Genomic DNA, 27,075 nt, shown 5'->3' with positions numbered 1-27,075 from the left:
TCATTCATACGGTCATTTCCAAAATTATTGGCACCCTTGGTATAGTCAGCTAAAAAAGCTGGTTAATGAACTTAAATTTATTGGACATGACTATATATATATATATTTTGCTTGTATTTTCTCATTTGTAAGTTGCTTTGGATAAAAGCGTCTGCTAAATGAATATATATATATATATATATATATATATATATATATATATAACTTATAATATATAATATATAACTTACAATATTGGAACTAAACAGCTGTGTGGACTAATCAGTGTGAGGCTAATCGGATAAAAACGACTTCAGTTTGCTAGGGTGCGTAAAGATTGGAATGTGGAGCAATGGAAAAAGATCATGTGGTCTGATGAGTCCAGATTTACCCTATTCCAAAGTGATGGGTGCGTCAGGGTAAGAAGGGAAGTGCATGAAGTTATGCAACCGTTATGCATAGTGCCTACTGTACAAGCCTCTGTTATGATCTGGGGTTGCTTCAATCGGTCAGGTCTAGGCTCAGCGACGTAATGCGGCAATGAAATGAAGTCAGCTTGAAGAATGTACTGAAAGACCAGGTTATCCCATCAGTGGATTTTTTTTTCTTTCCTGATGGAACAGGCATATTCAAGGATGACAATGCCAAGATTCATCAGGCTCAAATTGTGAAAGCGTGATTCAGGGCACATAAGGACTCATTTTCACACATGAATTGGCCACCACAGTCCTGAACTTAATCCAATTGAAAGTCTTTACGGAGTGATTCGACTCACCCGTCCTCAATACAAGATCTCGGACAAAGATTAATGCAACTCTGGATGGAAATAAATGTTGTCACATTGCATAAGATTTTTGAAACAATGCTACAATGAATGCGTGCTGTAATCAAAGTTCAAAGTGGTGCAATGAAATATTAAGGGAAACAGGGTCACCCCAGTTGAAAGAAAATCTTTAGTCATATAGTAAATATACAGTCATTTTTTTTCTTTTACACCTACAGCACCCTCCAGAATTACTGCCACCCTTTATTAAATGAGCAATATATATATATATATATATATATATATATATATATATATATATATACATGCAATAAATGACACCTTAAGCTTACGCATACAAGAACTCTATAGTTTTGTTTATGATTTCAAAATGATTGCAACCTTCCAAGTAATATTTGCTGAAACCACCCCTGGAAAGAATAACAGGATTGAGTCCCATATATGCCTCATCTTTTTAGGTTTATCTTTCACCTTTTTCATTTAGACAACTGGGTCAAATACATTGCAAAACACTGATTTTGTTTCTTTAGCCCTTTTCGTATCGATTTGGATGTTTTTTTGTATAATGTTCTTACTGAAACCTCTATCTTTGCCTATATCTAACCCCCTGGTAGATATTTAAGCTAAAATATCCTAAAACATAGCAGAATTTATGATGTCATCAATCATCAATCACACACAGTAAGGACTTACGTGGCCACTTGATTCATAACTTTCGTGGAAGTGTCCTTGATGGTGTCCTTCAGGTTGTCCTTGAAGTTGCTGAAGAACTTTCCAGCACCTCCTTTAACCATGTCCAGCAGTCCACCCGCATAGTTCCCATCCATATCTGGAAATATAAAGTTTTTAAATTAGCAGTCGATGATAACAGAATGATATTATATGGATTTGGCACACTGTCTACCTTTGTCTGTTTCATAAAACTGTAGTGTATTAATTTTATTCCTAAACATACCTCTAACCCTGACTTTAACTTCAGTAACCAGAAGAAAATATTTGAGAAACTGTAGCTCTTTTTGGTCCCCACAAAGGACTAAATATGTGTGAATACACACACACACACACACACACACACACACACACACACACACGGTTAGTGGGACACCACTAAAAATATATGCCCTTGATCAAGCTACAACCATCTTAACATGCAGTTACATGAATGCGAAAGGAAAGTAATGCAGCATACAGAAATACACTTGGTGTACTGTACAAAGGCAATAGGGTGTGTACTGGAAGTTTGTAAGCTGTAACAACATTACTACACATGATGGTGTAGGATCTGTAAAAAAAAATCCCAGTAAAATTTCGCATTGATTATAAAGTACTACTATTGACCTACAAAGCACTGAATTGTAAGGAGCACCATGATTTTATGGAGATGCCCCTGATCCTGACTCTTTCTGCTCTCCGGACCGGCCTGATCCATCCTGATGCCCTACCTCTGGATGTAGCTCTCATCAACCATAGGCTACAGCTTGGAGATTGATTAGGATGGTACCGCTTGAAGTACTATGGAAATGGTTTTGGACCTCAATTCCACATGGACGTTCTCGCTGTGGTTGCTGGGACTACGGTTGCTGCTATGGCCTTGGGACTGCAATTACCACATACAGTTTCACACTCAGGTCTCCTTTAGTGAACAGTGGACTAGTTCAACAAAGACTTCATGTTAAAACCATAATGAACTTTCTTTTACTTTCACACTATCCGTTGTTACCCAGATGAGGATGGGTTCCCTTCTGAGTCTGGTTCCTCTCATGTTTTCTTCCTCATATCTTTTTAGGGAGTTTTTCCTCACCACCGTCGCCACCGGCTCGCTCAATAGGGATAAATTCACACACTTAAAATCTGTATCCTGTGTTTATATGTTTCTCTAAAGCTGCTTTGAGACAATGTCTATTGTAAAAAGCACTATACAAATAAAATTGAATTGAATTGAACTGTAAATAACTTGCTAGTATTAGGTAATATACTAGCTACTATTAGTAATTAGAAATTGTTCTTTGTCAGTAGTTGTGTGTTGTTGTTTTTTATTTAAGTAACAACCTTCAGCTTGTACCGCATACAAGTGTTTCACCCCCCCCCCCTTTTTGTTGCTGTTCCCATGACAACAAACACCATATGCTCATATTTTGGTTTGTGTTCTAGTCCTGTCTCTGCCCGTCTCATTGGTTTGTCATCCAATTGTGTTCACCTATTCTGTGTTAGTCCTTGATTAGTTTGTTTATGTATATCTTACTTTGTCAAAGTAACACTGCAAAGACTTATCATTCATTTAGGGGGTTTTCAGACCTGTAGATCTGTGCTTTGTTCCGAAACGGGGACTTAAATTCTTACAATGTAGTATTTTCTCCTTGGCTGTACGAAAATATGTTCATGCAAGTCACATGTGAGTGAACTGTCCTCTCATTGGTCAGAGTGTGCCTGTTTATGTAGTGGCTATCCATGACGATGGATAGACAGCGGTGGGGCTGTAGTTAATATCAGTTTGAGTGGGAATCAATGTTTCACGGAGCGATTAAAGACCAACTCCTTGAGATGCTCGCTAAACACCATGTAAACCTTGGTGTTTTTATTCATTTTTGAAAGTTGTTCAAAAATATGTTGGTCGGACCAAATTTCAAGGAGGCATTTTACCTCGTCTTTGGTCCAAGTTAAACACAGTTCCCATCATGCATTGCTATATAGGTTTGTTCGTCGGGCCGTTGGGTCAGGTTGCTTTCTCACTAAAAGTGAGCTGCTCCAGTGTTCGTTTCCAATCGGCCCAAGACCATCTGAACGAGTGTGGTGCGGATCCGAGCTCGATTGCCGTGCTCATATATGTCTAAACGAACCGAACCAAGGGAGAAAACCCACCAGGTTCCGAAACAAACGCTCCAAACGAGCCAGTTGTGAAAATGCCCTTAGTAACTTTACATCACCGTTTTCTTGTTTCCCTGGACACTCTGTTTTTTGATTCTTGTATGTTTTTTGACTTTGATATTTCATCCTTGTTTGATGTTACTTTCCTGTGCTTTGACCCAGATTTGCTGATGAATAGACTTTCAGATGCTGTAGCCTTGGTAGGCAGTGATGTTACATCGAGTTGAGGCTGTTTTTCCAATAAAACATTCAAACATGCATCAACAGCAATAAAACAGGAACATACAGAACGTTCTCTGCAATCTACAATGCTACCATACTCATTTCCCAGACATATAATTTAACATGGAATCTCAATATTACTGCGCAGTCACACACTGACTGCACCATATCGACAGAATAAACTATCCAACATTATTAAACTGTATATAAAATTTGTGCCATACATTAATAGGTGAATAATACACATATACAGTATGAGGCAGTGATAAGTATATGTGCCTCAATTAATAAAAAGGTTTATTGGGGCAGTGGTGGCTCAGTGGTTAAAGGCACTGGGTTAATGATCAGGAGTTCAAGCCCTAGCACTGCCAAGCTACCGCTGTTCGGCCCTTGAGCAAGGCCCTCAACCCTCAATTGCTCAGTTGCATAAATGAAATAAATATAAGTTCTGGATAAGGGTGTCTGCCAAATGCCATAAATGCATTTTAAATCTTGATTTAAAATACTGAGACAAATGCAGGTAATTTGTCTAAAAATGAGTGTGACAGTATGGTAAACGTAATAAGTAATTCTGGTTATACTCAATTTTAACTGCTGTACTGTACATGTGCTAGATGCTAACACACCTAACTATACAGCTCGAGTAATTCATGAACATGTGCACAGATACAGTATGTCAACAATGAGAAGCCACAAAGATTATGCTTGCACGTCCTGATCAAATTAAACTGCAATGGAGTGTCAGAGGTCAGAGGTCGAAGGTCCTAAGCTGGCTCTGAACGAGAGTTACAGCTGAAACGTTTCAACCTGCCATTTACACATCATTATTATATCTGTGCAAACTGCTCGTTCATTATCAGTGCTAGGTACTCCAAACACACTAAGATGTTTTGCTGTAGCTTTAAGTGCTTGTGCATGTGTGTGTGTGTGTGTGTGTGTGTGTGTGTGTGTGCACACATGGGTGTGTATATGTCCATCCTCCCTTCCTGGACCACTCCCAAGCTATTAGTCTGCCTCAGCATCCACCACCCACTTAGATCTGCAGATCTGTTAAATTCAGCCTACACCACACACACATACCCACACACCCACACACACACACACCCCCATACACACACACACACACACACAGTCTGTCACTGGGTGAGCTGTACAGAGAGTGACACAGCAAAGATGAAGAGCATTCTGAGTCAGAGTGTATCAGAGAACTCGAGTGGGATGCAGCTCTGTCACAAAGCCACAAGTCTGTAACATATTACAGTGTTACAGCTGGTCCAGTGAGGAGTAACCAAGACTGAGCGTGCCTATTCTTTTTCTGTGTAAAAAATAAATACTTTAAGTCTACATACAAAAGGAGGATGCCCCCCTCTCCTAAAAAAAACAATTATAAAACACTTCTAAAGAGAACGAATTCATGTTCTTTGGATGATCCTACCTCAATTTTATGGACTCAAACTCATCCGTAGATGCATAGCTTCGTAAATATTTCTTTCACAACTCCATACATTTGAAATTCCGTAAAAGTCCTAAGTATGTCTTTTGAGTGACCGAGTTGCTATTAGACAGATATAAGCCGACGTCCCACTGATTTCTTCACCTTTTGTAGATGTTGCGCAATCATACGGCAAGTCCATAGACGGTCCAAACAGGATTTCGCAAAGTTTTTTTGTGATTGCTGCGACCAAAAATGCTTGATTTTGCTGCGGCCGTTTTTTTTGTGTGCTTTTTTTTTTTTTGCGGGAAAACTACCTGAATAGGCGGAACTGCGATTGCATGAAATGATGACGTGTGGCGTTAATCGCCCTATGTTCTATAACATGTAAAACAGGAACATGAATATGTATAGGAACAGGAATATTCTGAAAGCGACTCATGTCAACACCTTAATCACAATATTGTCTTATTCAGAATAAGGTTAATAATTAGATTACTGCTGTCCATGTAAACGTAGTCACTGACTACACATTTAGTTGTGTTTAGGAGGTAAATACGTCACTAAATCTAGCTAGTTAGTTTGTTGCTAACAAAAGATGAACATCGAGGTGTTTTTTTTGGGGGGGGGGGTTTTCAACCCACTTCTTAGTTGCATGAAATCCAGAATAAAAACAAGGCCACTATAAATGCCATGATTGTCTGGCTGTCCTTCCATCACAATGATTAAATTCCCCACTCTTCTGTGTAAACATTCAAAACAAGAGCTGTAAATCACACATTATACAGTATATGCTGAAACATAACTGATTCTTAGATGCATCATTATTCTTTCTTGAAAAATCTGCAAGAAATCATAATCTGACCTTGATATATACTTATGCTTAGTCAGTGATGGCTCCTTGCAAAATGAGATGGGAGGGCTAGCTTGACAATAAAACTATCAAAGCTGAGCAATGCATTATATCACAATGTCAGTGGCATAATAAAAATGATGTGGGGCAAACTATTTTTTACACACACACATACACACACACAGTCAAGTCTGTAATGCTCTACTGGCGTCATGCTATGTCTCCTCTAAAATCCCAAGCTGTAACCCTTTCATTCAAACCCAAAACACTAAACTTACACTTCTCTCATCTGTCCTTTTATGTCATTTGTACTTTTGTATTTGATTAGACAATATGTGCTTACTTACTTTTAGTTTGTCCTCCAAAGGCATTTTTGAAGGAAAAAAAAAGGCCTACAAAATAAATAATCCACCTCGTTCGCATTCATTACATCTGCAACTGTATTTAACATGCGCTTTCTCATTCGCTGCTGATGATGTGTTAGCACCATGTATCAACCCAAATGCACACGAAATCTAAGGGGTATGTCATTCTGTGTAATCGCTCAACACAACCGATAAATCTGTATGAATCTACATGTCATGTCACAGCAAACCAGTGACTACATTTCCCATCCTGCACTGCGGCCTACAAACATGGCTGCCATGGACTGCAATTCCCAGAACACTCATTCATTCTAATCATGCACACCTGCATCCAATCTCACACACAATCACACCACAGTGGAAAGAGACTGTTTGTACACAATAGCTTTGTGAAGTATTGAGTGTTATCACCATACAAAGTGTTTGTAACCTGTTCCTCGTTTTGATTCATGTTCATTGATCTAGTTTCTTGTTACTCTTTCTCGTTTCTTGCCTTGCCTAGTTAATGCCTGTTTGTAGATCGCCTGACCCATTGCCTGTTTTTTCGACCCCGCTATTGTCTTATGTTTTGGAGTTGTCTGCCTCTCTCTATTTATTACGTGGGAAACGTGACACTACAGTACGCACTAGAAAGAAATCAGCTCCAGCCTCGTGCCTTAGTTCCTATCATTTTATGACCATTGGTGGTGCTGTTGTTCTCCGTTCCACAAAAATCCAAAGACAAAATTTGTTAACAGCAAATAATCTGATGTGGATGGCAAAAATGAAGCTGTATATTGATGTCTTTGTATTTTTGAAAGACTGCTAGCATATTTATACATGCATAGTGGTTATACTGTACAGTAAGCTACAGATCAAGATGAGTTAAGAATCATTTTCATGATTCTCAGTGCTTTCATGTGAGTTGAGTTGGTGGAATTTAGCTGCTATTGTCCCTCGGTGTAATGTCCTGTGGTGGACTGGCGTCCCATCCTGGGTGTAATCCCGTTATGTGCTCAGTGTTGTGAGACAGGCAACCCTGACCAAGATAAAGTGCTTACTGGAGATGAAAGAATGAATGAATGAATTGCCTGTGCAGCTGTAGTTTTGATGAACAGTCATGGTAACTATAACAGACATGCAAATAGGGGCGACAAATATGGAGATTTTATTCTGCATTGTAGAAAAAGGTCTAAAATAGAGAAACCTCCCAAACTGGAGCAGACAGTAGCAGAGCAGACGGACATTTCATTAATATTTATAAATCCTTTACAGAGATACTGATGTTTCTGATCTGCACAATGAGTCTATCTATTTAATAAGGAAGGCCTGGCAGTTACCTAGTTACAAGGCCATGTGTGCATAGCTACAGTTCCCCAACAGTTTTTGCAGACTATAAGCCTGTCACAATAACTGTTTTTGTTGGACGATATATTGTGCCAGAAATAATAGCCATAAACGATATTAGTGTCATTTTAATACCATTTTATACCACTTATATAATGATAACAGAACAGCATAATAATGCAAGTACACCCTTTCAAAGCGCAAAGAACTTTTAATTCTTAAGCATATTCAGACATTGTAATACAATATTGTGAATTCTTTATGCTTTAGTTCTTTATCGTCCGTGTTTTAGTACGTTGTTACAGAAACAGCGTAAACACAGCGTGACTTATTGTTCTACCTAGCGCCTTACTTAGGTTCAAGTTCACTTGTCCATTCGTGTCATTTCTGTGCAGAAGCGAGTTGTAATATTAGGCTTATGTTGTATAAATGTCTGATTAATCTCATATATGTGTATAGGATGTGTTTGGGTGAGATATTAACCCGTTAGTAAAGCGCTGTTCATTCACTTTTGAGCTTCATCTCACGCAGCTTAAGCGGCCCAATCCCCGACGTTACTCACTACGATGGGATTACTTCAAACACTGGAACTTTTGTTTCTAGATTTATCTTCTTCAAAAAACATTGTTAGTCATCATAATGAACTTTCTTTTACTTTCACACTATCCGTTGATACCCAGATGAGGACGGGTTCCCTTCTGAGTCTGGTTCCTCTCAAGGTTTCTTCCTCATATCATCTTAGGGAGTTTTTCCTCACCACCGTCGCCACCGGCTTGCTCAAAAGGGATAAATTCACACACTTAAAATCTGTATCCTGTGTTGAAATGTTTCTGTAAAGCTGCTTTGAGACAATGTCCACTGTTAAAAGCGCTATACAAATCAAATCGAATTGAATTAGTGCACTGTTAATATCTTGCGTGTCATTTTTTCAACAGTATCTTTTAATTAAAATCTGTGCTAGTTTTCTTGCTACATAGCTTAAATGCACAGTTTTTTGCATTCGACTGTACGTTTTTATCTGAAATTTAATGAAGAATTGAAAGCCTTATTTGACAGCCCTAGAGCAGACGAGAGGACAGAAGCGGCACGAACGGCAAAAACGTTAGTGACGTTCATTCTTATGTAAACAAACACGGATGTAAACCCAACGGGCGATATCGAGGCCGGCAAAAATGATGGAGGTCATGTCCGTATATCGTACGATAAGTCAATAACGTACAGTAATTGTCGTGACAGGCCTAGCAGAGTGAAGATCTACAAATTATAGATCTTGAATGAATGTTTAAATATTTGAATATAATGTTGAATATAATTCGAATCCCAAGTTGATATTGCTGTGCTCATATACAGTACGTTATCTTTTCTATAGCAGTTCCCAAGGACATGTACGGTTTACTCTCCACATAATCTAATGCTAATAATAAAAGTGTGTTGTTATTTAATGAAGAAAACATAGCACAGACATGTAAACATAGAAAACACAGAATAGAAAGCGTAGAAAACATTCATATAGAAAATGTATAATCACTGAAATTGTTAAGGTCTCTATAAGGAGACTTTGAACATTTATGGAAGGAGTCTCCAGCATCAGCGTTTTTGTTACGCTCAGAAAGTTTTCCTCCATGAGGTTCTTCAGGGCTGAGGAGTTTGCAAATTCTGGTTTTTCAATAACATACTAAGCTGTGTTTTTGTTTTTGGTTTTTTTCTGCTTTGTTATATTCAGTGAGAGAGAAAAAAACAGACGCTGGTCAGGGAACTGTTCGTATCTGTTATAACGTGAGTGATAACAAGAACTTGTGCTACAACAAAAACTGTAAGCATAAAGATTAAGAATTGATTAAAAATACAAGATGTTCGTTAATAAATTATAAAACTGTCAGTGTAATTGCTGCTGCTGTTTACAAGTAATAAAACACTTCAAGGCATGCCATTATTGGGAAATAATCAATGTTGGGGTAGTAAGGTTACCCTGTAATTGATTACTTTCCTATAACAACACACCCTGTCATGTTTTCTTCCTTATTTAAAGATACTTTGTACCTTCAAACAAGTTCATCCATGCACAAAATTTTGGGGATGTCTTTATAAAATGCCGAATTAAAATGTCACTCAGTCCCCATTTTCTTTTTCAGTTGACCCTTTTGCCTTTCAGCACCAGTAACAGGCAGAATGGCTGGACATGAAACGTAGTGGACTTCCAGTCTGACTGGCCATAAAAACACAGAAAGGCTCTATTTGGAGCGGACCGAGACACCCAGCTGACTTCAAAGTCCGGGGCTGTTCTTTCAGGGAACACAGGAGCTCTGAACTCCTACTAAAGTCCCTTTCATCCTGCGAGGGGTCGTCTTTGTGAGACAGGAGAGAAAAGAAAAGAGGGGAGAGAGAAACAGAAAGAGAGACAGGACCCAGGAGGGCTGCTCCATATCGGGAGGAAATATCAGTGAAGATGGGGATATAAAGGTGTCGCTCTCTCACTCGCACATTCTCTATTTAACGCTCTGCCTGCCTCTCACTTGTTTCTTTTATTCTCACTGTCTAGCAGGTTAGATCTGTTCTCGATGACATGGAATTCCTCTGTGTGAGCCGGTCGGTGTGTGTGTGTGTGTGTGTGTGTGTGTGTGTGTGAGTCCTGTCATTGGATCCAGCTTTAGCTCTTCAATTATAGATCATGTTCAGGCAGGCACCAAGCTACCATATTATTCAGAGACAACACAAAGGAACCAAGGAAACACTCTAACATTGACTGCTTGGATGGAAAAACAACTGAATTCTCAATTCTGATTGGTCAGAAGGTGCTGATTCATTTTCTATAACAGCAGCTCTGACCGTAGTTCCGGACACTAGGCAACTCACAGGTTTATATTAATGCATTCATCTAAACATGTTATCATTTCTATAGTAAAAGCTTATTCACAGGGACTTGTACAGCGGAGCCTGTTTTCTGGAGCCTCCACAACATGAAATGTAACTATTAACAGCTAAAAAGTATGAAGTGTCATTCTCGAAGAAATAAAAAATTTGTAATCACTGGCGAATTGCTGTGGTATAAGAGGAATAAAAGACTACGCGTTGAGCTGTTATAGGAAAATATTCAACTCTAAGGAAGCAATAGGATCTTGTCGCTGATACACTGATATTTACAGTATGTGTGTGTGTGAGTGTGTGTGTGTGTGTGTCAGAGAGAGAGAGAGAGTGCCTGTCTGTGAATTACCTGCATTTGTGTTGCATCTCTACGATTAATGAAGCTGTGAGTTTAAATGTATGTTACTATGGTTACGGTTGTTTATAGGCAGAGCAGTAATTTAGAACAGTGCTTAAACTGAACGGAACTACTTGAGGTATATGTAAGGAATAAATTACGGCGGTGGGTACACCTCGGTGTGCGTTATTTTCTAATAATTCAAGGACCGGAGTCAATTATTCTGCTTATACCACAGTTACCACACCTCGAGGCATTGTGCAGATGTTTTATTTCAAGACATTGGTCAGGTTTTTGTCCTTAAATCGCTCTTGTGTGTGGAAGTAATTTCTTGCACATTCCATCTCAAGCCTCCGTTGCTAATTCCAAAACGTCATTATAGACCTAGTAACGGAGGCTTGAGCCATTGATATGCAGTTAGAGAGAGAGAGAGAGAGAGAGAGAGAGAGAGAGAGAGAGAGAGAGAGAGAGTTCACAGGTTTTCCCTTTCATGCTGATAATATAAAAATAGAACAAATAAATAAATAAATATCAATAGGTCTACTTGTTCACAGGGTTTTTCGTTTTTTTTATTACTGCAGAAAATACAATGAATAAATAAATAAATATTGATACAATCACACGTGCTCGCTTGTGCTCTCTTTTCTTTCTCTCTCTCTCTCTCTCTCTCTCTCCATTAACTGCATATCAACGGCTCAAGCCTCCGCTTCGCCTCGTGGCCGCATTACCATCTCAGGTACACATTATTTTTCAAATAATTCAACCTGTCATCAATTATTACTTACTTATTTCTGGAAAATCTCAATTTTCTGTCATTTTGTTTATTGTTAGATGTGTGCGCTGTGGTGGTGGACAGTAGGCTAACTTTTCCGTTATTTCAGTTCACTTGGTGAAGTGATATGGAACTGTAATGCAGTCAAGACCTGCCTGGAACTGCTTTAGCTGTGCATTTACTGAAAAATAATTGCACATCTCAGAACATCTGTCAGCCAATCAGAATCGAGAATTCAACAGCGCTGTGGTATAAATGGTTTTAACGCACACCTTCCAGCCAATCAGAATCGAGAATTCAACAGTGCTGTGGTATAAACGGTTTTAACGCAGACCTTCCAGCCAATCAGAATCGAGAATTCAACAGCGCTGTGGTATAAACGGTTTTAACGCACACCTTCCAGCCAATCAGAATCAAGAATCCAACAGCGGCGTACTATAATGCTAATTATTCACCATATAACATAGTGATGCTGTGGAATCTACCAAGAGCACTATTTGACCAATAGATCACCTTTTGGGCAGGCACAAATATTGCCTATCTACATCGTTGGCAAATTGCTGTGGTATAAGAGGAATAAAACAATGGCATACTCTCTCCTACCAATCACAGCAGCACTAGCCATTCTGTGAGCTCATGCATGCAGAAGTGAGCAGAGAGCACTTTCCTCCAAGTGTTTTGTCATGTTACGGTTGTGCTCATAAATTTACATACCCCTTGCAGAATCTGCAAAATGTTAATAATTTTTTTTTAAGAGGGGTCATAAAAATTGCATTTTGTTTTATTTAGTACTGTCCTGAAGAAGTTGTTTCCCATAACAGATGTTTTCATCTAGTCCACAAGACACAATAATAACTGAATTTACACAAATGTACCAGTTCAAAAGTTTACATACCCTTAGTTCTTAATACCATGTGTCGTTACCTGGATGATCAACGAATGTTTTTATGTTTTGTGATAATTGTTCATGAGTCCCTTGTTTGTCCTGAGCAGTTAAACTGCCCACTGTTCTTCAGACAAATCCTCCAGGTCCTGCACATTCTTTGATTTTCCAGCACCTTCTGCATATTTGATCCCTTTCCAACAGCGGCGATATGATGTTGACATCCATCTTTTCACACTGGGGACAACTGAGGGACTCGTACACAACTATTACATAAGGTGTAAACATTCACTGATGCTCAAGAAGGAAACACTTCTTTTATTTTTATTTTCTTGCACTCAGCCTTCCAGCTCTAAAGAATTCGGATTTTTATTAAGATATTGTCGTTGCATTACTTTGCCTAGATTTTGTGGACTCACTCCTCTTAAAATGTACTTCTGTATTAATGTGCTTCTCTGTTTTGATGCTCTGACTGGGTTAGAGTTTCTGTTTATTTAATTTTATTAGTGTTATCTCCTCGGCTGTACGGGCTACACTGTTATATTATTTGTTACAAGTCTTTAAAAGTTAAGGACATTATATTTGTTATTTTGCGCAGACTGTTTATCAGACTTGAAGTCGGTAGGGGCTTTTTCTCTTACTGGAACTTTTTGTCTTGGTAATTTTGTTGGTTAGTTCAGCTTACTCTCCGAGTTGTTTTCACATTGTGGACAACGTTCGGTTTTTGTAGGATACACTGCTGTCTCATTTGTTTATGGAGACTTTGGGTGTGGGAGTTTGGTGGATTGTGAGAGTAGGCAGAACATGCCAATGCTCTGAAGCATGTGAATTGGAACAGAGTAATGTTATTTAATTGCAAATCTGTTTTTAGAGGATTTAAACCTAACATGGTGAACAAATTATATTATAGAATTCAGGCAATTTTACTGGGGTTATCTCATACAGTGTAGCAAGTAATAATCTGGAAAGACCTTTGTAATATCACAGTCTAAAACTGGATTTAAAGAGAAGCAAATTAATCACATGAAAATGAATTACTTGAATATGAATCACATGAAAATTAATCACATGTAAATGAATCATACGTAAATGAATCACATGTAAATGAATCACATGTAAATGAATCACATGAAAATGAATCACATGTAAATGAATCAAGAAGGAAACACGATACATTAAGAGCCAGAAGAGTATAAACTTATGAACAGGATGATCGGTGTAAATTGTTATTATTTTGTCTTCTGGGAAACATGTAAATATCTTATGTAGCTTCTGAAGGGCAGGACTAAATGAAAAATATATATATTTAAAGAAATAACAATAATAACAAATAGCTTATTTGGGGCAGTAGTAAATAAATAAATAAAAATGCAATTTTTATTTTTTATGATCTGAAAGGCTTATGTAAACTTGCGACTGCAACTGTATATGATGTTGTAATCCTTCCTAACATGCAGAAGCGTGCAAATTTAACCCTAGGCCTAGGCAGAAAGGCAGCGTTGCCACATGGGATTGATACTGCAGGGTTGAGGAATGAAAGTGTGCATTTCAGGCTGAGAGTGCACTTCATCTGTAAAACACACAGTGTGTGTTTTGTGTGTGTGTGTGTGAGACAGAGAGAGAGAGAGAGAGAGAGAGAGAGAGTATGTGAGTGAGTGAGAGAGTGAGAATGTTGGAGATTGGATGGTTTATCTGACTGAAATAGACTCACCTCATCTTAATTCCTAATTCAAAAAGTTTATTGCAAATTAAAATGTGAATCTATGGGATGTCAATTTGATTTGTCTAAGGTAAAGGGTTCCTTTTCCTGGTTGTTTGGATGGTTAAGGATTCTAAATTAAACATTTTCTCAGAGAGAGCTCCTCGGTTGTAGGGTTAAACATAAAAACTTTAGGGTTCTCCCAGAAGAACAAGCGAAACATACCTTAGGGTGCTAAATTTAAACTTCACTGTGGCAAACTTACTGTAAACAGTGAGATTGATGGTTAGTTTGATGGTAATGGCAGAGAGTTACCCAAAAAAGCCACGGTACCAGTGCTTTAATCTAAGTGAAAATAACCAGAATGTTGGGTGTACTTTTATCACACAATGTTAAAGTGCAGAAAATACAAGTACAAAATACTAGATTAGGAAATCTATTTGATTGGAAAACATTGTTGTAGACATCTACGTAGGGTTTCCCTAGAGGGACCACTAACGAACCTTTAAGTTCAACTCGTCAGGTATCTCTCCTCTATCACAAGACAGCTAACAACCAGGGAGGGTGAAGGCTATCAAGTCGAAGCCTGCATCATCGAACTGCTGCTCATGCAACATCACATAACGTACAGTTGTGCTCATAAATTTACATACCCCATGTAGAATCTGCAAAATGTTACTAGTTAAAAAAAAAAAAATAGGGATCATAAAAATTGCATTGTTTTTATTTAGTTCTGCCCTGAAGAAGCTATTTGACATAACAGATGTTTTCATATAGTCCACAAGACACAATAATAAATGAATTTACACAAATGAACCAGTTCAAAAGTTTACATACGCTTGATTTTTAATACTGTGTCGTTACCTGGATGATCAATAACAGTGTTTATGTTTTGTGAGAGTTGTTCATGAGTCTCTTGTTTGTCCTGAGCAGTTAAACTGTCCACTGTTCTTCAGAATAATCCTCCAGGTCCTGCACTTGATTTGTTTTCCAGCATCTCCTGCATATTTGACCCATCTTTTTGAGCCATCTTTGCACATTTACGACAACCGAGGGACTCGTATACAACTACTGTAAACCTTCACTGATGCACAAGAAGGCAACACGGTACATTAAGAGCCAGGGGGTGTAAACTTTTGAACAGGATGAACAGCGTAAATTGTTATTACTTTGTCTTCTGGGAAACATGTAAACACCCCCCCCCCTCCCCAATACCAGTATTACCGGTCTTGTCACACGTCGCTTAACCCATGGGAAAATTTCCTCACCGTCACATCCCTATTGTAAATTCATTTATTATTGTGTCTTGTGAACTATATGTAAACATATAAGACTACCCTATTAATAATATCTTAGTTGTAATTACAATTTCTACCTTCCTCAATGTATTAAACACTGCAATATCGCTAATTGTAGCTAAACCTGTATAATTGGCTGGATTTGGGATTTTATTACATGAAATCGCAAGCTTCTCGTTCATATTTTAAGTGTCTGTGTAACATCATTTTGCATTTAGACTAAAGAGCTATGTTATATTTATTCAAAATTATATACATTTGAAAAACATGTTTGTATTATATGTGAAAGAAAAGCTATGTTCCGTTTAATGGAAGAAAAAAAAAACTCCTGTAACTGGCTAAATAACTGTGTTACATACATTAGTGTAATTTCAATAGTAAGCAATGTGACATTCAAGATTTTTCACGTTTACTGTGTATGGATTGTGTGTATGCTTGAGTGACAGTGTATGAGGTTGTGTAAGCTTTCTGTGTGTGTGTGTGTGTGTGTGTGTGTGTGTGTGTGTGTGTGTGTGTGTACATGTTAGTGTAACTAATCATGTAACTGGGATTGTGTGTGAAAGAGTGAGAGAGCGAGAGAGAGAGAGAGAGAGAGAGAGAGAGAGGACAATGTAATAAATGAAGTGGTGTTTGTAATTGATCAATTTTGACAGAATGATCAGTTATATGAGGCAAGAGGCTTGATGATATCTATAATAATCATCAATCTGCTGTCAGAAATCACTCGTGCACACCAAATATACATTTGTTTTGTCATTACAAAGATAAGACTGTAGGCTTTCCAGTGACACCATAATAATTTAAGTCTATCTGCTCCAAATATCGGTTCAATTACAGCGATATAAAATGGCTGGTTAGCTGTGTTGTGGAGCACTTGATGATGTATGAGACTATGTAATAAAAGAAGGATTCTTAGCTAGTATTTTCTAGGTTTATTTAACATTCTGCTAAAAGTTTCCTCATTATGCATTCAAACATTTTGCCAAACATGTAAACGGGAGAGTTGAGGAAAAATGCAGCAACTGGAAAATGTTGACTGACTTTGTTTCCTGAAGATGCTAATAGGCTGCTAGTTAGTTAGCTAAAATTACGCTAGCTGTGAATGTAAGTAATTTGAAAAGTGTATTTATACATGACAATATGTTAGTTTCTCTCTTGCAATACTATCTATTGTGCCAAATCTGTAATCAGGGGAGTTTAAAGAAAATAAAAATGCAGTAACCACAAAGAGCTGACTGAGTTTACTTCCTGAAGATGCTAATACGCTGCTAAATGGTTAGCTAACATTAAGCTAGCTGTGAGTGTAAGTAATTTGAAAAGTGTATTTATACATGACAAGATTCTGGTTTCTTTCTTGCAGGACTATCTATTGTACCGAATCTGTAAACAGGAGAATTTAAACCAAATGAAAATGCAGTAACTAATAAAAAGACTTCCTGTGGAAGCTAATAAGCTGCTAAATAGTTAGCCAACATTATGCTAATTGTCAATTTTGTTATTACTGTACCCAGGTAGCAAACTGGTGCTAGCCAAATATCACTATGTTAACTGGGTATTGTAATAGGTTGGTACTAATGATAAATGTCAAGATGTTGGTTTCTTTATTTTAGTACTTATAAATTCTGCCTAATTCATAAACAGGAAAGTTTAAGATAATGCAGTAAATAGGAAGAGTTTACTGACTTTACTTCCTGAATATTCTGATACGTCAGGTAGATAGTTATCTAACGTTATGCTAGCTGTCCGTTTGTAATTATTTTGTTTCCGCACTAAAATGTGAAAGTTATGTGGCACTAATTATAAATGTCAGGATATTAGTTTCATTCTCACATGACTTTGATCCCCGCTGTAACCCTGCAGGCTGTAACTTTCATTTTCTACCTAACCTGGGTTGAACTGGCATTCAGGCAAAATAGCGTAATGTTAGCAAGCAGTAAACATTTGATACTCAGTGTCGGCAACCTGCCACCTATTAACGTGCTTCACATCCAGGGCTAATACCAGATTAAAATGGCTAACTGTTACCATTATGCTTAGTTTTATCAAGAGAACTTATCTAGACAGCAGGTTCAGCACACACACAATATACTGTACATGATGCAAATGTGACAACTTGCAAAAGTATTATAAGATTTCTATTAAATGTTTAGTCCAAATATCAACCATATTTCTTTCAAGGGTCCGTAAGAACCCTGCTCTATATCTTTAGTCTAATCCTTAATAATCTTTCACACCATATGTAGTCTGTAAAAATCCTACCAGATAAGAGAAGGACTCATGACACCGTATCGTGCATTTGTGCAGGATGGTCTCCATTTGCTGCTAACTTTTATGCACATACTGTATGTATCTGGTAAAAACAATTATGGACATAAAATAGATCGTTGTCATGGTTGCCAAACTTGAAATAGGGAGATTTTGCACATGTACATGAAGGTCCTTGATAAATATCTCACAGATTTTGAGTATTGTCTTCTTGTGAGTTTTATATATGCAAATCACAAATCATTCATTCAGACATCTTCAGTAAGCACTTTATCCTGGTCACGATGGATCCTTTGCTTATCCCCGGAACACTGGGAGTGAGGTGGGAACACACCATGGATGGTACACCAATCTATCACACGTACACATTCACACACTCATTCGCACCTAGGGGCTATTTCGCGTAGCCGATAATCTGGCATGTTTTTGGGAAGTGGGAGGAAACTGGAGAACCCAGAGGAAACCCATGCAGACACAGGGAGGACATGCGAAACCACACCAACATTAACCTGGGTTTAGGATAGAACCGAGGACCCTGGAGCTGTGACGTAGCAATATTACATGTTGAGTAAAGTGTCACCAAAGTCATAAATCAAATTTTTTAAAAAAATTTAATAAAATAAAAAGCACACTTGGTGTAAGAGGAGTAACCAAGGCTAGGCAGCATATAACAGCAGAGCTTAGTTAACAGCTCAGTCAGCCAGTAGTGGGCTGACTTTAACACTGATTAAAAAGTGCTATCTTCTAGTAGTGTTGGATAAAGAAGAAAACATTTCAAATGGGGGAAATGAGACAAATACAGGAATCAGGAGAATATGGGAGAATATGGCTGATCCTTGGATGGTTTGCAAGTGTGAGCAATGTGCAACGGGATCATTCTGCCTCAAGGTGACCAGGCCATTTCCCAAATTGCATCTCTATAATACACTATATGACCAAAAGTTTGTGGACACCTGATCATCACACCTATATGTGCTTTTCGAACATCCCGTTCCAGATTTAGTCCCCTTATAATACTGTTATAATAACCTCCACTCTTCTGGGAAGGCTTTCCACTAGATTTTGGAGCGTGGCTGTGGGGATTTGTTCTCATTCAGCCACAAGAGCATTAGTGAAATCAGGCACCGATGTCGGGTGAGGAGGTCTGGGGTGCGTTCAGTGTTCCAGTTCATCCCAAAGGTGTTCAGTGATGTTGAGGTGTTCAGAGCTCTCTGCAGGACACTCGAGTTCTTCCAGTCCAAACCACGTCTTCATAGTGCTCGCTTTGTACACAAGGGCATTGTCATGCTGAAACACGTTTGGGCCTCTTAGTTCCAGTGAAGGGAAATCTTAATGCTACAGCATATACAAAGACATCCTATACAATTGTGTGCTTCCAACTTTGTGGCAACAGTTTTGCGAATATGGGTGTGATGGTCACGTGTCCACCTACTTTTGGCTACACAGTGTACAGTACGTCTAAACAGCAGCAGAAGGTGGATTTAATATACCTTTACTCTAAAAACGAATCAAAGGTATAAGCATTGTGCTTCAGGTCCATTATATAGGCTATGGTAGCTGAAATTATTTTAAAGGTAAACTACATACACATAATCGATACACAGTAAAGATGTACCCTTGAAGGTACCAACCGATTACATTTATGGCATTTGGCAGACATGCTTCTCCAGAGCGACATACCGTAGGCTACATTTATCTCATTTATACATCTGAGCAGTTAAGGGCCTTGCCCAAGGGCCCAACAATGGCAGCTTGGCAGCACTGGGGTTTGAACTCATGACCTTCTGAGCATTAAACTAATGTCTTAACGACTGAGCGACCACTGCCCAGTGATAAATAGTACTGTACTCGAGTGTAAAAAGCCTTACCTGAGCCATCCATGATGCTGCAGTGGTCCGGTCGCGCCTTGGAGCCGAGGGTCACTGCCGCCAGTCCTCCTCCACCTCTTCCCCCACCTCCTCCTCCTACTCCGCCGCTGAAGTCTCCGCCGCCTCCTCCGCTATCGACCAGCTGCAAAGATTCATAGCCATCATAACCGCTCCTCTTCTTGTAGCCTCCGAGCAGGCTCATGAGCACAAATCGTCAATCACGTACAAACGAGGTCGCTTCAAGGTGGTGGTGTGCGCATCTTCAGGCTCCTCGCGGTGGAGCAGCAAAGGAGGTGGAGAAGGATGGAAGGGAAGCGACTAATGCATCACATCCCCGTTATGCCTAAATGCAGCGTCTCTCTCTCTCTCTCTCTCTCTCGCTCTCTCTACCCTGAATAACGGAGGAGGAACGTTTCGGCATCATGAGCCGCATTTACTGCGGCTTCTCCATCCTCCTTCATCCAACAGCACAATTTACACCGCCGGTAGTTCGCTGCTCGGCCGCAGGAGCGCCGGAGATGAGTGTGGAGGGGGTTTGTGGAACTGGATACCCACTGACTCTTTGGCAGGAGGGGAGCCCATAAATTCAAATAATAGGGTGTTGAATTTGGTCCGCAGTTTTAGGTTTCTAAATAATTAGAATCAGAAATAAAAGCAAATATATACGGAATAAAAAGACGGAGAGACCGAAGTTTCGCTGCGTAAATAGTATTTGAGACCTTCCTAAGCCTTTATCTCACCCCTCTCAGAGGAGGAAATGGTTCAGTCTCCCCCGCACATAGATTCAGCTTTTAAACGTCCACAGCCATTAGGAAAACAACAACAAACACAAGAGAAAAATATCCTACCAAAATTATTATTATTATTAGGAGTAGTACTAGTATTGTCGTTGTTTATGATTTTATAATAATAATAATAATAATAATAATAATAATAATAATAATGAAAGGTTGATGTTATGGAATTGACCTGGGTTTAAGCTATTATCTATTTTATAACAACAACAACATCAACAACAACAACAATAATAATAATAATAATTATTATTATTGTTATTATTATTATTATTATTATTAATAATAATAATAATAATAATAATAATAATAATAATACTTGTTGTTATTATTATATTAGTAGTAGTGGTATTATTATTATTATTATTTACTTTTTTGGTAGTTTTATTTGTTTATTGACAGCCCAGGGTGTTGTTTTTTGGTTTAATAATAATAATAATAATAATAATAATAATAATAATAATAATAGTGAAAGGTTGATGTTCTAGAATTGGTTTTGGCTTAAGCTAATATCTATTTTATTATTATTATCATCATCATCTTCTTCATCATTCGTTTAACCTTGTAACAGCTTTAAAACCCTCTTTCTTTCAATAGACACAATAAAGCCAAAGGCTGTAAAACAAGCCCCACGCACTTTAACGTGCAAGGCGATACATTCAGCCGTTTATTAGCATTCTGAATCTGTCATCTCTAAATGAAATAGACCTTTTTATAAATAATAATGCAGTTGTTTTTGTCCAGGACCTTGAGTCCCTCTCCTTCTAGGGTCCTTGGATAGTCAGTTCCACTGTTTTCGCTGTAGAGACGTCCCTGTTCGTATGCCCAGGACCAAGAATTTAGTGCTGGGCTAATAAAAGCTTGTTTCATGCTAGAAAACCTACTGTGAGTGGGAACAACAAGACACGACCGTGACTGCGATGTTTCTTCACTTCAGCCTATAATCAGTATAACACATTTTAATTGAGGACTTAATATTTACAGCACCAAATTAGTTTCAGTTAAATAAGGAAACAACAAAATGATGTGAAGGTTGTCAGAAGCACCTGTGCCTCAAGCAATAAGACTGGCTATGGACGGATGTCTTTATAATAAAATATATCTCACATATGGCTGTATGGTTGTCCAGATTACAATGAGAGAAGGTCTGTAATGCTGAAATTCCAGCATTATACATATTATTATTATTATTATTATTATTATTATTATTATTATTATTACAAGCATTACATCTTCACAAAACTGATAGACTGCTTAATGCCGTGTGTGTATCTGTGTGTATGAGAGAGAGAGAGAGAGAGAGAGAGAGAGAGAGAATACAAGCAACTGATTATGAAAATAACCGTTTAGTCAACATAGATAAAACATTTAGGGCTTTGTGAATTTAGTTTCTCCAGCCCAAGGCTATGTCTCTCCTGAAGAATAATTTAGTTTGTTGTCAGCTTGTTGGTGTTGCGAGCTTCCGTCTTTGGACGCATTACTTGGCAGCTACCAGGCCTGCATGCTTTCTCTTAAGACTAACTGTGTCTAGGAAACTGAGAGCGGAGACACCGGGAACTTATTGTATATGAAAGAGTCGTGCTGCTGTCTGCACATAAGTTGTGAATTTAATATTGACCCTTTCCTGCATTGTAGGAAACAAGTGATAAAGCTTTTAATTTTGCACTTTGGTTTGCTGTGTAAAAACCAAACATCGTCCTTCTTGGATTTCTCTTTTATCACACTCATGCACTTGGGTGAAAACAGCTGGGGTATGGGTTAATATAATACTATGAAGTAGCTGTTTAACACAGGTCTTGTGATCTTTTACAATAGTATTAACTTATAAATGTCTTGTAACCTCTTGGATAGTCATGAAAGGATAGCACAGTAAATTTTGTTGACCAAAGTTCGCAAATGCTGATCTCTGATTTTCTATAACTGCCTCAAGTTATGAGTAAAGTAGGACAATCTGTCAGTGCATATGGATGAAAAAAAAGATTTTCTGTATTTCCTCTCATTACAAGAATCATTAACTGAGTGAATTTAAAGTATAAAAGACTAAGCTTGTTTCTATTGTTTGTAATTTGATAGAATGAACATGTGGGACTACTTCTCTTCTTATATGAGATTAAAAAAGACTACTAATTTAATTAATAGTACTATTTTTTCTGTTTTCGTTCTTAGTGAATTTGTTGTATAATTGGATTTTAGAGATAATACATGATCAACCAACCAATGATTAAATATGATGTGCTTAAAGACTAAAAAAGATAGAGCTACATTAGAGGGCCAATTTTTAATGTGTTGGCGGTTCTTTTATTAGTGATATAAAATTGCTAGATTTATATAAATACGTATTTCCACTGTGACTAGTGACTTTGTTTGTTTGTTTTTGGGGTTTTTTTGTTTTGTTTTTTTACTTTTTAAAGTGATTTTTTTAAGTGCCTGGTGAAAAACAGCGCACTAGTGACTGTCTATAATCTGATATGGTCCTCCTGCTCACCTCACATGTGCTGGTTACCAATGGCCAATCACTGATCAGCAATGTTTCTCAATGACAAATCAGTAACTAGGTTTACATGCACATCAATATTCCAATAATATTTGGCAGTATTTCTAATTAGTATTGAGTCATGTAAACACCACAATCAGATTGCCCAATTCTAATCAAGGTAATACTCTGATTCCCCAAATACCGATTCCCACCCCTTGAATATGACTCTTTAAATCAGAAATTTGTAAACACCTTATTCAGAAAATCCACTGAAATGAGATATATGCACATGTTCAGTCCACAAGGAATTGTGGGTGCTAACAGATGCTTAGCTGTTGGCTAGGTATTAAGGAATGGCAACTCAGGCATACTTACAACATGTATACAAGAATATTCAGATGCCTGTACACATATAAACATTGTATTCGGAATGTGTCTGCAACCCAAATATAGACCTTAAACGGAATATGATGTGCATGTAAACATAGTCAATGAATATGTAAATAAATATATGATGTCATCTAGTGACTTCTAGCGACATTTTGTAACCCCGTAAAGAGTTGGCAATTAGTGTATATTTCATTTCTAATATTCCTTGGCCCAAATACAAGCGGACAAATAACTAAACACATCTGACAATATGTTCTGACTTATCAAACTGTCCCACAATACAGAAGCATACATTTATAGGTCTTTATAAAACAATAGCTACCACAAGCATTATGATCTACTTTCTCTACATTATTACTGTGACTTTATCTGAAGCTGCTTCAAGCATGAAACTACATGTAGCATAATTTGTTATTTCTGATCTTACAGTCAGAAAATCCCTTCAGCATTTAAATATATGCAGAAAACTAAGAATCGTGCGGTCAAAGGTGACGTGCGCATGCTCAGAAAACCATTGTTTAGGAAGACTTGAGAGGGATAGGAAGGACAACTTCTGTCGTATGGGGATAGTGTCTGTATGGACAGAAGTGATGTCATCTCTGTGGAAACGCTCTTACTTATAACTATTATAAACTGCGAACAAGAACAGTATGTCAAAGCAGTACAATTGTATACTACAATATATACTAATATACTATACTATAGCCTACTATATAGCCTACTATACTATAACCTACTATACTATACTATACTATACTATAGCCTACTATGCTATACTACACTATACTATAGCCTACTATACTATACTATACTATACTATAGCCTACTATACTACACTATACTATACTACACTACACTACACTACACTATACTATACTATAGCCTACTATATTATACCATACTATAGCCTACTATACTATAGCCTACTATACTATACTACACTATACTATAGCCTACTACAGGAGTTCCCAAACTTTTCCAGGGCAAGACCCCCCAAATGGCATTAACATTTGACTTTGGCAAGATGTCTTTAAAACACATTAAAAATACAGATTCTGAATATATCCCCCTTTTTTATTAATAATTATATCTTACATCTTTACATTACATTACATTAGGAATTGATTGTGTGTGTGTGTGTGTGTGTGTGTGTGTGTGTGTGTGTGGCTGTCTGAGAGTGAGAAAGAGAAAACATACTAGTGGGAGGGATGGGCACACCAAATCGTTGAGGCCCCCGTGCCGGCCCCCACTTTGAAAACCACTGGCCTACTATAAAACACTATACTACACTATACTACACTATACTATACTACACTATACTACACTACACTACACTACACTATACTACACTATACTATACTACACTATACTACACTACACTACACTACACTATACTACACTATACTATACTACACTATACTACACTACACTACACTATACTACACTATTCTATACTACACTATACTATACTACACTATACCACACTATACTATACTACACTATACTATACTACACTATACTATACTGCACTATACTATACTATATTACACTATACTGTACTATACTACACTATAACCTACTATACTATACTTTTGGGTGCTCTACTAAATTGACAATCTAAAAGCTTTTCCTACGCTTTTTTCGTCATGAAAATATGTAAATTACGTATTGTTGTGGCAAACACTATTTTATATATGTACACTGTTTTCTCTCAAAAAAAAAAAAAAGCTCACATCTTGCGTCCCGCATTCCAGCTTCAGTGAAACACAGGCTGAACCACAATCCTGGCTCTAGTACACTATATACGGTGTCCTCCAGTCTCATCATCACGTGCCGTATGTAGTGCACCTTTAAAGTGCGTCAGGAGCGATTTGGAATTCCGGATTCGATGACGTCGACAGATTCGGTACCTAACACTTCCTCTTGCGAGGAGCTCGCGCAGCTCGGGCCACAATGTATCATACAGTACAATCAGTGACGTGTGAATGAAAAATAAACGATGAAATACTGCACGGACTAGAGCTTCAAATGATCTTGCTCTTGAACTCACACACATGTCTTACATGTCTGTAGGCAGAACACATTTTGCACTAACGTCACCATTTTGTCCTTTTAGGAAATGCATGAATGATCTACCATCTGTTTATGTCTAAGCCGTGTGTTAATTTCAGCTAAACCGTTTCTACAGTGAAGAGGTGAACTCAGCTCAGGGATAAGCCCCTACCATCAAAACAAAAATATTGCTCATGGGTCAGTGCTATTCCACCATTCAGATCGAGTCAGTGCATTAAATGCATGGAGCCATATTGCATGTTGACTGCATATGGAGGTTATTTTGGCCGTATTATAATGTAGACTACATCATGTGCAGCGACTCAAATCATGTCCACAGAGCGCACGACGCGTTATGTAACAGTACTAACTCCAGTGAAAACGCGCGACACTGGCTATGCACGCTGCACAGCAGAATCCGATGTGCTTTTTTTAATGTAAATATAAATAATGTCACTGCAGCTTTACCTTTCAGCGCGTGCATTCTCCAGTCGGCCGCGGGTCCAGCTGATGCCACAAACGCTGACCTTTGATTTGTCATTCGCTGATCACCAAAGGTCAGATGATCACTGCTTCCTGGCGTATGGAGGCGCGCTGGAGGAGAGGACGCGAGAAAGCACGGCGTTTGGGGTGAAGGACGGATGCAAGACGCTTATTCCGGGTCTAATGCACGCTTTTACATGATACCGGATTGGATGCGGAGTCGCATCACTGAATCACGCGCATGCCGCTGTCATGCCGCGCGCTGCTGTGATGTCACAGCCGGTTAACAGCACACATACATACATACATACATACATACATACATACATCTATCTATCTATCTATCTATCTATCTATCTATCTGTCTGTCTGTCTGTCTAGTTCTCTTTAATGTACACTCATTACTATCATTAGCCATGGGCACATTTTAATAGAAATATCTATCTATCTATCTATCTATCTATCTATCTATCTATCTAACTAGCTAGCTAGCTATCATATTTATTTAGCTCTCTGTAATCTACACTGTACACTCATTAGTCAATTAGCTTTGGGCACATTTCTTAATAGAAACATTAATCAGTCTATCTGTCTGTCTGTCTATCTATCTATCTAACTATCTGTCTGTCTGTCTGTCTGTCTACAGTATCTCTATCTATAAGGTTTATTTAGTTCTCTGTAATCTACATTCATTGGTCTCATTAGTGTTGGGCATTTTTCTGATAGAAAGATGTATTTATTTATTTATTTAAATGTATTTATTTCACTAGCTAGCTATTTATTTGATTATTTGTTCTGTTTATTTGTCTGTTTTAGGTCAAATCAACAGTTTAGATTTTCAAACATTAATCGTTGACAAATTGCGGCAGTATAAGAGGAATGAAACACTTCAGCACCTGCTGTTATCAGAACATATACTGATAACAGAATTCCACGTTGTGTCGGACAACTTCACGCCACCCTGTTGTGGATTATTTTCCTACAGCAGCATGTTTTATTGTTTATGCTGTTTATATTGTAGTGTTCTATTCTTTACTTATACCACAGCACTGTGGAATTCTCTATTGTAA

General features: G+C 38.0%; 1 protein-coding gene across 6 annotated transcripts in view; it reads right to left on the bottom strand.

The window, feature by feature from the left end:
• The window catches only part of dnajc6 (DnaJ (Hsp40) homolog, subfamily C, member 6), a 54,556-nt gene extending 27,856 nt beyond the window's left edge, over positions 1-26,700 (bottom strand). The window contains exons 1-3 of one of the 6 annotated variants that reach the window (XM_053635894.1): positions 25,991-26,700; positions 19,811-19,952; positions 1,457-1,592 (exon numbers count right to left, since the gene is read on the bottom strand). In XM_053635894.1, coding sequence (XP_053491869.1) covers positions 1,457-1,592; positions 19,811-19,823 — 149 coding nt within the window. In that variant the 5' untranslated portion in view covers positions 19,824-19,952; positions 25,991-26,700. Of the gene's footprint in view, positions 1-1,456; positions 1,593-11,037; positions 11,064-19,810; positions 20,547-25,203; positions 25,473-25,990 lie in introns of those variants that run through there. The other 5 variants (XM_053635892.1, XM_053635896.1, XM_053635895.1 and 2 more) reach the window with 5 other exon arrangements.
• Between the last annotated feature and the right edge of the window lie 375 nt (positions 26,701-27,075).

Source organism: Ictalurus furcatus, chromosome 11, assembly GCF_023375685.1.
Source record: "Ictalurus furcatus strain D&B chromosome 11, Billie_1.0, whole genome shotgun sequence".
Classification (NCBI taxonomy): domain Eukaryota; kingdom Metazoa; phylum Chordata; class Actinopteri; order Siluriformes; family Ictaluridae; genus Ictalurus; species Ictalurus furcatus.
The sequence above is the reverse complement of the archived record's forward strand: the minus strand, read 5'-3'. Positions and strand labels throughout refer to the sequence as shown.